This window comes from Ursus americanus, chromosome 4 (genome assembly GCF_024610735.1).
Source record: "Ursus americanus isolate L20-20 chromosome 4, mUrsAme1.1.p, whole genome shotgun sequence".
Taxonomy (NCBI): domain Eukaryota; kingdom Metazoa; phylum Chordata; class Mammalia; order Carnivora; family Ursidae; genus Ursus; species Ursus americanus.
In genome coordinates, this window is record NC_142130.1 from 84454366 (window position 1) to 84470845 (window position 16480).

At 40.3% G+C, this 16480-nt stretch overlaps 1 protein-coding gene across 3 annotated transcripts in view; it reads left to right on the top strand.

The window, feature by feature from the left end:
* The window catches only part of MAP3K7CL (MAP3K7 C-terminal like), a 67667-nt gene that overhangs the window by 16092 nt on the left and 35095 nt on the right, over positions 1 to 16480 (top strand). The window contains exons 1-2 of one of the 3 annotated variants that reach the window (XM_045785675.2): positions 14760 to 15019; positions 15526 to 15579. The exons of 1 other annotated variant lie outside the window; for it this stretch is intronic. In XM_045785675.2, coding sequence (XP_045641631.1) covers positions 15544 to 15579 — 36 coding nt within the window. In that variant the 5' untranslated portion in view covers positions 14760 to 15019; positions 15526 to 15543. Of the gene's footprint in view, positions 1 to 14759; positions 15020 to 15525; positions 15580 to 16480 lie in introns of those variants that run through there. One more of the 3 variants, XM_045785676.2, reaches the window with a different exon arrangement.

The window sequence follows — 16480 nt, forward strand, 5'->3', positions numbered from 1 at the left end:
TTGGAAGTTAGTTTTGAAATTAATAAAATAAAAGAGTTTCATTCTGATTTTTAAAAAAATCCAAACATAGAGCGCAGACAGAAAATGAAACAATAGCCAATAATAATAATAATAATAATAATAATAATAATAACTCTCAGAGTTTAAGTGGTCTGGACCAGGCCCGGGATTACTGGGGAATGTCTGCAGTCCATCCCCTTGAGCTCATAGATTTTAGTCAAAGTGAAACACCCACAGTTACCTTAGATAGAAGATGGGGATGGAAGAGGGTTGGCAGGAAACTCAGAGAGCCAAAGGAGGCCAGATGCTTCTCTCCACAGGAGACTTGACCTTTGACTCCAGTCCTCAGATACCTTGACCCTTTTCTTTAGTATTTGATCCTCAGCTGATGCAAACCTTTTATTTATGTTTGCCCGCGGGGTGGGGGGGGAGACAACAGGGCAGTGGGGCTGTTTGCGTTTCTATAAAAGGCAGCACCCAGTGCTCCCTTTGATGTGTTCCGCCTTTGCAGTGGAGTTGGCCCTTCCCAGCTAACTTGGTCTTTCCCATGTAGGGCTCTGGATCCTACTCCTAAAAGCTCTAATTTGGGGATCAGAGTCTGAAATAGCCCCAAAGGTATCCTGTTTAGCTTGTCATTTAAATAGCTAAGGCCCTGCCATGACCGTTTCAAACCGTCTCACCTTTCATTTAGCTAAGCAGTTCTTTTTTCAAATTCGGCTTGTTTGTGAACCCAGCATCTCTTTTTTCTTTATCCGCCGAAATTCTGTAGCTATAAAAAGCCTTGGTTGAAGGAGGAAAGAGTGAAAGCAGTGTTCCTCTTAGTAAAGGACCTAAGTTAGGGTTGCAGAACCAGCAAGGAACTGAGCATAAGGGCTTCCACCGGCTCCCCTCCTTCCCCCCGAGGGGGGGGGGTTTCAGAGGTGTGCAGGGTATGAATTCTGGTTCCAATAATGACCAGCTTTTGGACCTTGGGCAAGTTACTTACCTCTCTTTGCCTCAGTTCCTGCATCTGTAAAATGGGAATGATGATCGTTCTAACACTTCATAGACAAGATTTATTACATTATTTGCAGAGCCCTTTGTTCAAATTTCAGTGATGTGAAGGCCGGGTGCCTTGTGGAACCAGATGGTGGCACAAAAGCCATTAAACCAAGTGTGGGGTCCTTCTGGGCACGAGGTCCTTCTGAGCATGGGGCCCTCTGTTGTTCCCCAGGAACCTGGCCCTAATGATAGAATTGTTGTGAGGATTAGATGAATTATTTTATTTAAAGCTCTTTTTTTTAAAAAAATTGTTTATTTGAGAGAGAGAGAGCGAGCACAGAGGCCAGGAGTGGGAGACAGAGAATCTCAGGCAGGGTCCCCACCCAGTGGAGCCTTGAGGTGGGGCTCAGTCTCACAACCCATGAAATCAGGACCTGAGCCAAAACCAACAGTCAGATACTTAACCCACTGAGCCACCGAGGCGTGCCTGTATTTAAAGCCCTTAAAGCAGCATTTAGCATATATGCAATCTATGTAAATGTTAGTTAGATCTAAAAAATGACAATTGGGTAATCTGAGAACTGAAGAGATTGTCACTACTTCAGGGAAACTCAGTGAGTTGGTGGTAAATCGAGGCTTGGGCTCTGTCCGATTGCTACCTACATGGTTTATTTACATATGCTCTATGCTTTTTTCAGCGAAGGTCGTTCATTCAAAACGCATTTTTGAATGCTTTTAATGTTCTGTGCACAGCGGTAGACTGTGGAAATATGTGGTTCATGAGTTTTGGTTTTTACTTACGGTGCTTTAGCACCCTAGACCTCAAGTTGTACTAACTCTGTCCTTGGGTGGGCCTTGGGATTCTCACCTTATTAAGCTGTATGAATTTAGAAGAGTCAGGTAAATGACATTGGGATCTTGTCCTCAAAATATGAACAGAACTTATAAATGTAAATTCTTTTAAAAAGACACACGTAAATATAAATGATGCATGAGTCTCTTCATAGGTTAAAGGCAGGACGATTTAGGTGATTTAAAAGAAATCTAGTTCTCGCATTAGTAATGTAATCACATGTGCTCTAATTCTTTGTTAATGCTCCTGGAGACACAACTGGAAAGACCTAGTTAAAATTACTCTGTTTTTTGCTCTTAATGTGTTCTTAAAAAAACTATTAAAAACAGCTCAGATCAATGGCAGATGAATTTTTTAAAAACCTCTTGCTTAAAAAACCTAAATGGAGTGCAAAATACTATTCATTCTATATTCTCATTAATCTTCATTTACGTTTTCTTGGTAAAAGGGAACATAATTCACGTTCGTGTGAATTTCAGAATTTAAATTTGGAAAGGAGGGGCGCCTGGGTGGCACAAGCGGTTAAGCGTCTGCCTTCGGCTCAGGGCGTGATCCTGGCGTTCTGGGATCGAGCCCCACATCAGGCTCCTCGGCTGGGAGCCTGCTTCTTCCTCTCCCACTCCCCCTGCTTGTGTTCCCTCTCTCGCTGGCTATCTCTGTCTCTGTCAAATAAATAAATAAAATCTTAAAAAAAATAAATAAATAAATTTGGAAAGGAAATTCTAAAAGCATGTTAGTAAGGCTCTGCAGAGAGTTCTTTAAAAATTCGGCTACATTTATCTGGTGATCACTGAATAATGTACAGAATTGTTGAATCACTATGTTATACACCTGAAACTAATATAACATTGTATGTCAATTATACTGTAATAGTAAATAAAAACATTTGAAAATGTTTGAATATATCTATTTAAATATATATATATATACATATAATTTTAACATTCAAAGGATGGAGTAGCTACAGTTAGTCCAGAAGACTTTTTAAAGCAATACACTTTTTTCATGTTCAGGAATGTTTTCCTGATAAACAACTTCGATTTTCACGAAACTCAGTCCATAAAGGACCTTGCAGTACAGGCTTGTCTAATTTGAATTATTTGGACTAATCTGGCAACCTGTGAAATATCATTTGGATTCTTATCTTGGTTATGCTAACCTTGAGTAAGGCTTTTTGTTAAGGATGCAGGCTCTCACCTCAAACGCAGAAGCATTTGTGAACTCTGTCCTCACTATTGATAGGGTTCTTATATTTAATATATTCTCAGATCTCAAAAGGAGATCATCTCCTGTCCTTCACCGGGATTTTTCTGTTCCAGGAAAATATCCATTTCTATTTGTAGACTCTTCTAGGAAATTTTCTTCATTCTCATTTAGCTGGAGCAATGATGGGAAGCTGTCCCTTCTCTGATGGACTTAATGATGCTATTTCTGTATCTCACTGGAGAGGCGAGGCAGCCATTCATTTGTGGTTAATACTGTAATTCTTAAAATATATTTTTAAGAAGTGGATGGAAATATCTGAAACTCCATTTTCATTTGAATGCTATCACTGCTTAAGCACACACAGAACTGTCAGCAAAATGCTGTTTGTGTTGGGCAACTTCTATGAATTGAAAGTAGCTAAGCTAAAAAAAGGGAAATTGACAGGTGTCTTATTAGGCTTTAGCTATTAGTCATTTTTGTATCTGCACAAGTAATTGACACCCCACTTCTAAACAAGGATTGTGCATTTGCATGCTTTCAGGAAGAAGTCCTGCTGGGTGATTCTAATCCACTATTTTAGGATGTGATGGCTTAATTTGAAAAATGTTTTGATGAACAAAACATGATCTCTTCCTTGTCACTTTCCTCCGGTTTCACAGTATAATCAGGGACTGAATGGATTTTGCTGGGGTATGAAATATCTGATGACTAAATGGGTTTGGCAGTAAAATTGGGGGTGGTGTTGGTAACTGGCTTCAACAGGAAAAAGAGGAGGGATTATCTTCATTCTGTTCTTTTCTTGACGGTTGCTGTAAAATGTATTTTTGGTTTATTACAAACCAGTTGACCCTTGACTGAATCAAAACTAGGGAAGGAATTCTGAGGATAATTTGCTTTTTCCTTCTTGGGCCTGCTCGACCTCCCCGAAGGAAAGAATTTGGAATTATAAGAATTTCAGAGAGCCTAAATTTTAAATCTCTCCCTTCGAGATCAGGGAAACTGTGGTCCTGAGATGTGAAGTAACAATCTCAATGTGGCTAAGTGAGTGAGAGACAGAACCAAGATGAAAAGGTGACTAAAACACGGTGTTGGGTCCTTTTTCTTTTAATTTTCATGTTGGTGACTTTTTCCACAAAAAAGGTGAATTGCTAAGCCATATCCCGCTCTCTTCTTTACTTCACTTCCAAGTCATTTTACTTTTCTCCCACCTCTAAAAACACTGAGTCTGTGTAAGCAGATAATGAAATGGAAAAGTTTGAGTTGGCAATTTGATTAATTGAATACCTCCACCATCAACAACAACATTTTCCCATACCAGCAGCTTCCTGTTTATACGAGTCTTGCAACTCTCCATGTCATTGGCCTTTGTGATACCATTCAGGAATAGTGTCATACTCCAAAGTGGCTGAGCCTTTTGGGTAACCCTGTTGTCTCACCACAAGCAACTTTGGGTTCAGATTCACTATTTTTTGTTTTTTATATTTTATTTATTTATTTGAGAGAGAGACAGAGAGAGGAGCATGAGTGGGGGGAGGGGCAGAAGGAGAGGGAGAAGCTGCTGAGCAGGGAGCCAGATGCGGGGCTCGATCCCAGGACCTCAAGATCATAACCTGAACCGAAGGCGAACACTTAACCGACTGAGCCACCCAGGTACCCACAGTCTCACTACTTTTTTACATCCTCAAAATACACATGTCCAAAAGCACTGGTGAACGAAGTGGTTTTTACTGTATGTTTCCTAGAGAGATCACATACTGCCCAGAAAAAGACTGTCCCTTTGGAACCTCATGTTTCTCTTCTTGGCATCCTGTTTTCTGGTCTCTTTCCTCACTTCTTTCTTACATGGCTTTTTCAATTCCCTTTGCTTTCTGGAGCAACTCAGCTCTGGCCTAGAGAATGTATGGTAGTCCCAGCTTATCCATGGAGGGTGTGTTCCAAGACCCTCGTGGATGCCTGAAGCCACAGACAGTATGAAACCCTATGTATGCTATATTTTTTCCTGTACATATGTACCTAGGATAAAGCTAAGTTTATAACTTAAGCACAATAAGAGATGAGCAAGAATAACTAAGAATAAAATAGAACAATTATAACAATAGACTGTAATAAAAGTTATGTGAATGTGCTCTCTCTCAAAATGTCTTATTGTACTGTGCTCACCCTTCTTGTGATGATGCGAGCTGATAAAATGCCCATGTGATGAGATGAAATGAGGGGAATGACGCAAGCATTGTGACCCAGCACTAGGCTACTATTGACCTTCTGACGATACATCAAAAGGAGGAACATCTGCTTCTGGACCATGATTGCCTGGCGGTAACTGAAACCATGGAAAGCAAAACTGCAGATAAGTGGGGGGACTACTGTATGCCCCTCGGCAAAACAGAGGCCCATGGTCAACAATGACCCAGTATGTTCTTCAAGCATGCCTTTTAGGGCAGGGATGCCTCAGTTCATTTGGTTATACCTATGGCTTTTTGGCTACTGAGTCTTCACAAAAACAGATCTAAAGTTAAGAGGTTGAATTGGATTCAGGGCTAGCAGTAGACAAAATTAGAGATAGTGGCAGAGTAAGCATATCTCTTAACTTCTCTCCTGATATCCCTGGTTTCTGTGGGTGACTTCTCCGCTAGACACTTGGATCCCAGATTCGACTGAGTTCCAGAAATATTTATTGAGCTTCTGCTATGGACCAGGCACCGTGCATGTGTCTTTGCGCTAGCAGTTTCATCGGGGAAGGGGGCCAATGTGTAAAGAGATGGAAACAACACGAGGTGCTGCTGAGTGCTTTGGCGTGCAATTGCACAAGGGCTTTGGGAGCCGTGAGCTTGAACGGCTGCACAGAGGAGGTGACAGCAGAGATGGCCTTGATCTGCAAGGGCACAAAGTAGGCACCAAGGCTGTCGTGTTTGAAGGCACTGAGGGCTCAGTGTGACCCCCTTGTAGGGAGAGTGGGCCATGAGCTGAGACCAGAGGAGAAGAGGCCAAAGTGAGAAGGGCTTTGAATGATGAATATTATCTTCTAGGCAAGACTCAGCCCACAGATGGAACCTTGCACATCTTAACTTTTATCGAAGTTTGGCACACTCATACACCGAAGAGCCAAGAAGTTCCGCAAGGTTGGTTGAAAAATCCCAACAGTGCTCAGCCCTCCTTCGCACCCTCTCCATTCCAGAGGTAACCACTTTCTAGAATGATGTTGGTCTTTACCTCCCACTCCTGCCTGATGTGTTTGTTTTACAATTTCTTTCTTTTTTTGGTCTGCACTGTTATCTGCCGGCTTCCCACCATGGAGGACGAGGGTTTGGCTCTTCCTCCCTGCACCCTGCTGCCATCGCACACACAGGCACCCTTCCTACACCACCTCTTTTCAACAGTGCGATTTTAGTTAGATCAATATTCGGTATTTACATTATTAAGGTCGTGTAAATGCTATTCACAGCTGAGGCAAATAGTCGACTACAGTTCCTTCTACTTCGCTACAGACGGCCCCTCGAGTTCATCTTCTTGTTTGTTTGCCTTTTCAGTTCATGTATTGTCACTAATTCAACTCTAAATGTCTTTGCCTTTCTGCCAACAGCATAAATCTCTTCTCATATGGTACCAATAAAGTCTAACCATTTCCTATTCCTAAGGAGCCATTCCTGTGGTCTTTGGACCAGGCTCTGTGCGGACTGGAGATGAGCTGCCCCCTGCTCCTGGCCCATAGGGTCATTCTAATCTTCTTTCCTGTCATCCTGAAAGTATTTTACCCTCTCCTGTGTCTCCTTGTGTCCCAGGCCTCCTCTTTCCTGAGAAAAGTGCACTGGATATAAATTATTTTTTTTAAGATCTTGATCCTCCATCTTGATTGATAGTTTGCTCAGACATACAATTCTAGGTTAGAAATAATTTTTTTCTTTAGAATATCCAAGACTAGTGGGGGCACCTGGGTGGCTCAGCCGTTAAGCGTCTGCCTTTAGCTCAGGTCATGATCCCAGGGTCCTGGGATCGAGCCCCGCATCGGGCTCCCTGCTCAGCAGGAAGCCTGCTTCTCCCTCTCACGCTCCCCTTGCTTGTGTTCCCTCTCTCGCTGTCTCTGTCTGTCAAATAAATAAATAAAATCTTAAAAAAAAAAAAAAGAATATTCAAGACTAGCTCCATTTCCTTGTGGTTTCCAGTGTCTTGATTGAGAGCCCCCAAAACATTTCCAACTACTGATTCTTTTATTTTTTTGCTCCTGTTACTAAGATTATAATCTATTTTGATTCTCAACTTTCCTTGCTAAAGTTTGATTCAAGCGTCCCCAGGCTAGTCATTACTTCTTAGTACCCTTCCACCTGCTTTCCAGCTTGCAAAACTTTGTTCCTATTATGTCTTTTCCTATTTTCCCTATCCTTGTGCATTTATGCCTAAAAGCAAAAAAACAAAAAACAAAAACAAAAACACAAAAAAACAAAAAAAAAAACCCAAAACCAAAAAAACAATAAAAACAAAAAACCAATTACAACCACAAAATTTTACTATCATTTTAGTAGGGCTTTAGAAATAGAAAATGTTTAAGCTGCCATCTTTGCCTGTAAGTCTCTTTAGAAATGGAGGCGTGGATCTTGGTTAGCAGTGCTCGAAGCTCATGGAATGTTGTTGGGGAAGAAGTTAGAAAATCATTCATGCCCTCTAGGGCACACTAAGATCACGAGATGACCAATGGCTCTGCACTCACAGTTGTTTGCACTCACAGTTGGAGGCTTTCAAAGTAAAGACATACACCAAGAGGACAGACAACCACAATAATTAATGGACCATACAGCTCAGTATCTGGGATTTTTTGTAATAGTTCAATGAGTTTCTTTAATAATTTCAGTAACGATGTGACTTTAAAACTGAAGCTCATTGGAGAAATGTCAGAAAAGTGTTCAGGATATGTCTGTTTAGGAATTCCAATTTTAATAGGCTGTGTTCATGGGTTAATACGGTACAAAAGAAGCAGTCGTGGTTAGCAAAAAGGAGACCACATCTGCAGACACCAGGTGCTGAGCACTTTCTGGATCACGTGTGCTTGTGTTAAGGGTGAGGATGTCATGGGCACCAATCAAGCATGAATTTCAAAGTACGTCTCAGAGGAAAAGTCCCATAAGCCTGCAGTCATCATGCTTGTAGCAGAGTGCATGGAGGAACCGTAATGAATCATACCCTACAAAATGAGTACTATATTCAAGTGGCATGTACTTGCTTATTTTCAGGGAAGCATTCTGTCATGTTAAATTAATGGGGGTAAATGGTGTTTTAATTTTGCTTTATTTGTATTTAATTTGTAAACATGTTTTTATAAGTGCTTTATCAATTTGGTTTCAATAGGAGTTTCATGAGAAGCTTACACATAGTTTTATGCATGTGCTTACTTAAGTAATATTATTATAAAAATTATCTAAGTCAATATTGGAGAATACTTTTGCTTTTAAAAGAATAGTATTCACTGCCTATGAAGTATTCCTGCCACCACCACCCCCCCCACCAAAATAAATCAAACCTGAATCTGATCAAGTTTCTGGATCCAACTATTAATTTACAGGGAGTCTAGAGGGAACTTCTATGGTTTTCTAAAATAAATAAATTACCAAAAAATGAATTGTAGATTTAAAAAATATAAAAACAATAGCAACCAATCATATATTTGGGCCTTGTCTGGGTCTCGATTAAAAATAAAAAATGAACTGAAAAAATAATTTAAGACGTTTGTGAGAAAACTGGAGATCTGAGCGCTATCTGGATGTTGATGATTTGGGCAATTGTGGGGGCTCTTATTCTGGTACACTAGCACTATTCGGATGTGTTAAAGAAGGGAGTATTCTTGCCCTTTGGGATACACACTGGGTTATTTATAGGTGAGAAGAAATTCATGTTTTCCTTAGGATAATATTAAAATGATAAAATAAATCTATCTGTACTGTAGTAACAAGTTCTAAAACTTGGTTTTGTTAGTTCTTGGGAAAGTTTATATTCTTGGGAAAGATGCAAATACTGAAATATAAGATAAATATAATTTCCATAGTCAAGAATATTAAAGAAAATGTCATTCTTCTCCATGAGCCTGATGTCTAAGTTATCACAGAAATAGGGACATATAAGTCAAATCTAGTCGACTATAAATGATAAATGTAGAGTATAAAACCATTAAAATTCTATATAAATGAGGTTAAACAGGCTTCACACACACACGCACACACACACACACACACGCACACACACACACGCGCACACACACACACTCACACACATTATATTTCAGTTTGGGAAGCCCTGAGCTATCCTATGCTTGCTTGTTGGGCTAATTCTATATATGAAGGGTCTTAAAACTATAGACCTTAGGAAAAATCTGCCCCACTACCTGTTTTGGTATAGCTCATGAGCTAAGAGTGGATTTTATATTTTTAAATAGTTGACAAATATCAAAGGGGTACAAATTTCCAGTTTTAAAATAAAGAAGTCCGGGGGATGTAATGTACAGCACGGTGACTCTAGTTAACAATACTGTACTGTATATTTGAAAGTTGCTAAGAGAGTAGATCTTAAAAGAATCAGTAACTATGCATGGTGAGAATGTTAACTGGATTTATTGTAGTGATCACTTCGCAATATATACAAATATTGAACCATTATGCTGTACACCTGAAACTAATATAGTGTTATATGTCAATTACATCTCAAAGAAAGCTTAAGAAATACCAAAAGAAGAATAGTATTTGGTGCCATTTGGAATTTGTATGAAATACTAAGTTCATTGTCTATAAGTACACTTTTACCAGAACACAGCTGTACTCCTTTATTTACTGTTTGGTAAATAAAGTTTTACTGGAGCCCACCCACCCATTTACATGTTGTCTATTGCTGCATTTGACAACAGAAATGCAGAGGTGAGTCATTGCAACAGAGATGGTATGGCCTGCAAAACCTAAAATATTTACCCCTTGGCCCTTTACAGAAAAAGTACGTCAACCCCCACTCTAGGTGACAAAACTGAGGCTGGGCGTGTCAAGAGTCTAGTGTAAAATTGCACAGAATCACAATTCGAATCTAGGCCTTCTAACTCTAGATACCCTTTGGGTATGGTTTTCCCTATGTTTTTGCCCCTGTAAATAAGAATTTTTACTTACACAGTGCTTATTGTCTTCCTGGCATTGTTGATCTTTCAATAATCAAGCCTATGACATATATACCATACTTGGGGAAACTGAGGCACCAATCAGTTAAGTAACTTTACTGAAGTCCCATACCCAGCAAGAGACAGAGCCAGGCTGGGGACCCAGACAGCCTGGCTCTTAAATGCTATACACTGTTCTGTCTCTTGCAATGAGGGAGCCACGAGGCCCCGGAAGGACCCGTTGAGTGGTTTAATGGTTCTCAACTATTCACCCCTGTCTTGAACTTTGTGATATAAAGTTGATCATTCTGCTATCTTAAACCTGAATTCTCCCCCGCACAAAAATACAGTTGACCTTTGAACAACACAAGTTTGAACAGTGCAAGTCCACTCAGATGCAGATGTTTTTCTGATACAGTACAGTACTGTAAATGTATGTCCTCTTCCTTATGATTTTCTTAACATTCTCTTTTCCCTAGTTTACTTCATTGTAAGAATAGAGCATATAATACATAAAACGTACAAAATACGTGTCACGCGACTGTTTATGTTAACAGTAGGGCTTCTGGGCAATGGTAGGCTATCAGTAGTTAAATTTTTGGGGAATCAAAAACTACATGTGGATGGTTGACTGTCAGTGGGGGTGTTGGCGCCCCTAAACCCCATTGTAGTTCAAGGGTTGGTTATTTCATGGCAGTGAAATAATCAGTCTTCTCTTAGAACCATGGGTCAGGAATGTCTTATAAACCATTCCTTAAACACCATGCATAAGCATTAGTATTTCTTACTTAAATTTACAAAACCCTGAGCTAATGAGTCAGTGCCATGGCAGAGCCTGGGGATAGGTTTTTTTTTTTTAAAAAATAATTAATTAATTTTTTTATTATGATATGTTGGTCACCCTACAGTACATCATTAGTTTTTGATGTAGTGTTCCATGATTCATTGCGTATAACACCCAGTGTTCCAAGCAATACGTGCCCTCCTTTAATACCCTTCACTGGCTAGCCCATCCCCTGACTCCCCTCCCCTTTAAAAACCCTCAGTCTGAATAGGTATTTTTAAAAGGCATGAGCCCAGTAATGAGGGAAGTTTGGGAAACACTAACCTGGCACATACTAAATCTTCCTCTAATGAGGGGCACCTGGCTGGCTCAGTTGGAAGAGCACGCGACCCTTGATCTCAGGATTGTGAGTTCGAGTCCCATGTTGGGTGTGAAGATTACTATAAATAAATAAGTAAATAAATCTTCCTCAAATGCTTATTGAATTGTAAGCAGACATTCAGACCACATTAAATGCAAGGATGACCTGTTCCCATGAGACTCTGTGCATATTACAGGCCACAGTTCAGAAGCAAGTCTGGATTCATTATTTGAAAAGCTCCTTGAATACTATTAAAACTAACTTTTCGCCTAACAACGAAATACATTTATTGCTGAGAAGAAGAAAATAAAAATTATATATATGGCTTTTACCCAGAGACATACCGTAAATCTGTTACTATTTTGATGTATACTCGCAATCCTTTTTTGATTGAATTGTACAATTCTATTGAATTCTTAAAATACCATGTAGTTATTTTGGGTTACAGTTGTGGGAAGGGATTTCACTTGGGTTTCAGATTTGTTACTCTCTTGGAAGTGTTTAGATAAAGAGCCAAGAAATACACTGTTGCTCCTATGGGAACAGAAGAGCTAGTGAATGTTAATTACTCTTTAAAACCTTGAATTTATATGATGAGACTTGGACAGAGCACATTTAGATTATTTGGATGTATTCTTTTTGTTCCTTTCTGGTTGCTGTCAAATTATCGCTTTAATGACATCTTTCTCTTTATAGCTCTTTGCCAACTGGGCATTTACCACATCACTGCTGATGTCGTCTTTGATGTTATGAGGATAGGGCCATTGACACTGAAGCCCACAAATTAGGTGGTCCCCAGGATTGCTTTAATTGAGACTGGGGAATTCTCTGCCTAAAGATCTATGCTGCACTTGTCCGGTGCTTCTGACAATATCATAAAGGATGATAGTTCTATTGTATTTAATGTGTAACTTTCCCTTTCTATCTCTGGGTGGTTCCCCCAGAGTTTCGGTGATCAGGGCAGAGGAGGGAGGTGTTACCTCATTCTGGGTCTTTCCGTTCTGAAGGGTCAGCTTCACTGGGAAACAGATGCTTCCAATTGCTGATTCTCTTGGCAATGTTGATGTCACTGTCAGCGTTTCTCAAGGTGCACTGAAGGGTTGGTTTGGAAGCCAGTGCAGATGTGGTATCCACTTTGCCATCAGTACAGATAAGACACACAACTTTGATTTCCTTGGGGGGGGTCATGATAAATATGGCTGGTGTCAGATGAACCTGGATGCCAGACCACTGAAGCAGAGCACTCCTCCAAGCCAAAGCTTAAGAGTCAGGCATCGTTAATGAAACAATTCAGTTGGATATTTCATACAGAGTGCATCCTGGTATAGTGGAAATAGCATGAACCCCAAATTAGAAAACCTGGATCCTATCTAGGTTCTTTGTTCCATACTGATCATTTATCCTTAAGCCTGTGACTTATATTGTCCGAGTCTCAGTTTGCTCATCTGTCAGATAAGGGATGACAATATTGACCATGATTATGTTATAGGATTACAGGGAAGATGAAGATGAGATAGTGGATAAGACTCTTTTGATAAATTATAATGCTTTATGTAAGGTGATATTATTAACCATAAAATAACAACAGTGATAATGATTCCTGAAAAGATTTGCAGTTAGAAACGCAAATAGGTTTATATGTGAATGCTCTAATTCTCTGAATCTGTGCAGCTTATTGCTGTGGATATCATAACAAATTAGCCTTTTTTTTTTTTTTTAAGTAGGCTTCATGCCCATCATGGAGCCCAATGCAGGGCTTCACAACCCTGAGGTCAAGACCTGAGCTGAGATCAACTGACTGAGCCACCCAGGTGCCCCAACAAATTAGCTTTTTATTCATTAGATCAAGACAACCTGGTGAGTCTTTTTACTTGTTTATTAAACTTTTTTTGGGAGCAGTTTTAGGTTTACAGAAAAGAATGAATGAAAAGCAGGTTTCCCTATGCCTCCCAATGCTACTTCCCACTTATTTTCTCCTAATATTCACATCTGGCATTTGTGTGGTACGTTTGTTAAAATCGATGAGCCGTTATAATAGATACACTATTATTAACTAAAGTCCACTGTTTGAGGTAGGGTTCACTCTTGGTGTTGTACATTTGGTGGGTTTTGGCATTTCACCATTAGAGTATCATCCAGAATAGTCCCTCTGCCCTAAAAGTCCCACCTGTTTAATCGTCTCTGCCTGTCCCCTGAACCTCTGGCAACTACTGATCTTTTTACTGTTTTCTTAATTCTGCCCTTTCCCAATGTTGCCCAGTTGGAATCATGCAGTCTATGGCCTTTTCACATTGGCTTCTTTCACTTAATAACATACACTCAAGTTTCCTCCATGTCTTTTTGTGGCTTGAGCATCTCGTTTCATCACTGAATAATATTCCATTATCTTGATGTACCACAGTTGGCTTATCCAGACGTCTTGTTTGCCTTCGGGCTTTGGGTTTTATGAATAAAGTGGCTATAGATACGGGGTGTAGGTATTCATGTGGACAGTAGTTTTCAACTCCTTTGGGTAGATACCAAGGAGTGGGACTGCGGGATCATAGGTTAAGAGTTCGCTTAGTTTTGAGAAACTACCAAATCGTCTTCCGAGGTGGCTGTGCCATCACACATCCTCGTCAGTACTGCGTGCTGTCGGTGTTTTGGTTTTGACCCTTTTCATATGTGTGTATTGGCCACTCGTTTTAATTTAAAATTCTCTAATAACCTGTGGGGTTCAGCAGCTTTTTATATGTTTATTTGCCATCGTACATCTTTGGTGAGGTGCCTGTTCAGATCTTTGGCTCATTTTTGAAATTGGGTTGTTTGCTTTCCTACTGTTTAAAGTGTTCTTTTTATATTTCGGAGACTAGCTCTTTATCTGGTTACTTAGTTTGCAAAGACTCCCCTTCCCATCTACGGCTTGTCTTTGCGTTCTCTTAATCCTTGTTTATCTTTAATTATTTAACCTCCACATCTTCCTCCACCTCAAAGTACTACTGACCTACAGGTTTTTGGTATTAAAGAGGACGAACAAGTCGAATGCTCCATTCCTTTTCACCACTGACTGGCTTTGCAGTTGGGTGCGTTCGTAGATGGGATCAAGTCATCAAGCCCATCAGCGGCTCCATCTCAAACCTCATGTTCTTAACCGGGATCCTTGCTGCTATCAACTGAGAGTCAGCCTGCGGTCTGTCCGAGTTGGCCGGGTCTTGCTGAGCTGATTGGAGCTGCCGGCATTTTTGCTGACTGGAGTCATGCTATCTTTGCCAGTTTGCTGGAATAGACACAGACACTGATTGGGTCACGCTGAAGACATTCCTGTCTTGTGAAGCAAGTCTGTTTGTATTTTAGGTTTGCCAGGACTAATGAATTAAAACATTTGGACTCTCCACGACTTGCTGTTTATCAATGCCTCTGACAGGAGGAGGGTTTTCTTTTGCACTTGCTTTTTCTAGAAGCATGACAACATCCTGGCGGGTGGAGAGGCAAGGAAAGGAGAGAGGGGTTGTGGAGGGAAGCGGAACAGGGAGGCCCGTGGGACGCGGGGGTCTGGGGGAGAGCAGGTAGCAGGGAGCTGCCCTGACAGCTGTCATTGCTCCTCAGACTGTCACTGGCTGCTATGCGGCAGGTGCAGCCTACTCTCCTCCTAGGTCTTCACTCCACAGAGGCAACGACTGGCCAAGGCAGTGGCTGGCCCTGGATTACACAAGTGCAGACACTCAACTAAGTGAGGTAAGGCGACAGGTGTGAAAACCGAACTAAACGCTCGGGGCACCAGCAACTTAACGGCAGCTCTGTTACAGCCGAGAGGAGGAATCAGTGGTCCATTTCCCCAGGCGGTGTGATGAAAAGGCAAGTTGGTTTAGGGGCTCTCCTGGCCGACACTGTGTGGAGCTCAAAATCCACCCCACTTGGCTGCTGTCATCCTTTCCGAGACAGATGTTCTCGGTGGTGCGGAGGGGAGGGGCTCTAATGAGCTGTGTTTATCAATTTCATTTCCCCGGGCTGGAAACCTTGAGGCAAATTTCCACCTCTTGCGCTTTACTTCTTGGTGCAGGAAAGCATTGGGAGATTAAGCCAAGAGAGGAGCGCTTTTCATCCTTAGATGTTAGGATAAAATGGGTTGGTGATGGGACAGTGCGTAACAATGAGAATTTTTCTCTTAGCTACAACTTTAAGGGGTTTTTAAAAAAATTGTTTGTTTTGTTAAATTTGAGACAGTCTGTTCTATTCCCTAGGAACAGGTGGCTAACAAGATGGTTGATTCTAAGCAGAGGAGACTACACAGAAATGTATGTCAGAGCTAAGATAAAACAAACCCTGAGTCAAGTAACAGCAATTTTATATTACCCTTTTCTTAAGTTGAATGTTTCATGTTATTACTTTTTTTCTAACTTAGAAGGACATGACTCGGAGTGCTTTATGGTTCATTGCTATTTGTGGTTTTAAATGAATGGGCCAAATATGATTCTAATTGGGTGAATAAACAGCTGCTGGGTTTTCTCCAAAGCTATACTAGGTGTTTAATATAAGCTTGTTCTCTTTCCATGTACCAATTGGATGATTCCATATGTATGTATGTCTAAATATACGTGTGTGTGTGTGTGTGTGTATGCATTCGAGTTTGCTCTATAAATAAGTGTAAAAACAAAATTCAGTGTTCTAGACACTATTTTTAGATACAAAGAAGTTATGGGAAAGAGTCGGAAACCTTGCTCTGAGAAAACGTCCTTCTAAACAGTTCCCAGAAACTTGCTGAGGATGCTTGAAGAGATGATTTATATTTTGCCATTTTTAGAGATGTTTTCCTAAAAATATCACTCAGAGCTTTTGGTTTACTGTCTACATGAGAGGGAAAGTAGAGAGTTTAGGGATGCATGATTAAAAATAGAAAAGTTGCACGTATGTATTTAAATAATGAAGATATCATGTATTTATAACAGTATCTTTTCCTTAGTCCCATTGAACAAAAATTATCAAATATCTTGGTTAAAATGTATTTGGGCTAAATTCTATTATAACAAGGAAATATGCATGTATTTTTGCCCATCCCAACTCATCTGTAGGATGTTTTTCCATTCATTCGCTCTTAGTTTATTAATTATATGGTACAGATACATTAGAACGTCAATAGGATGTTTTTAAGTTCTGTCTTTTGCTTGTATCATACATTGTTAAGATGTACGACCTGAT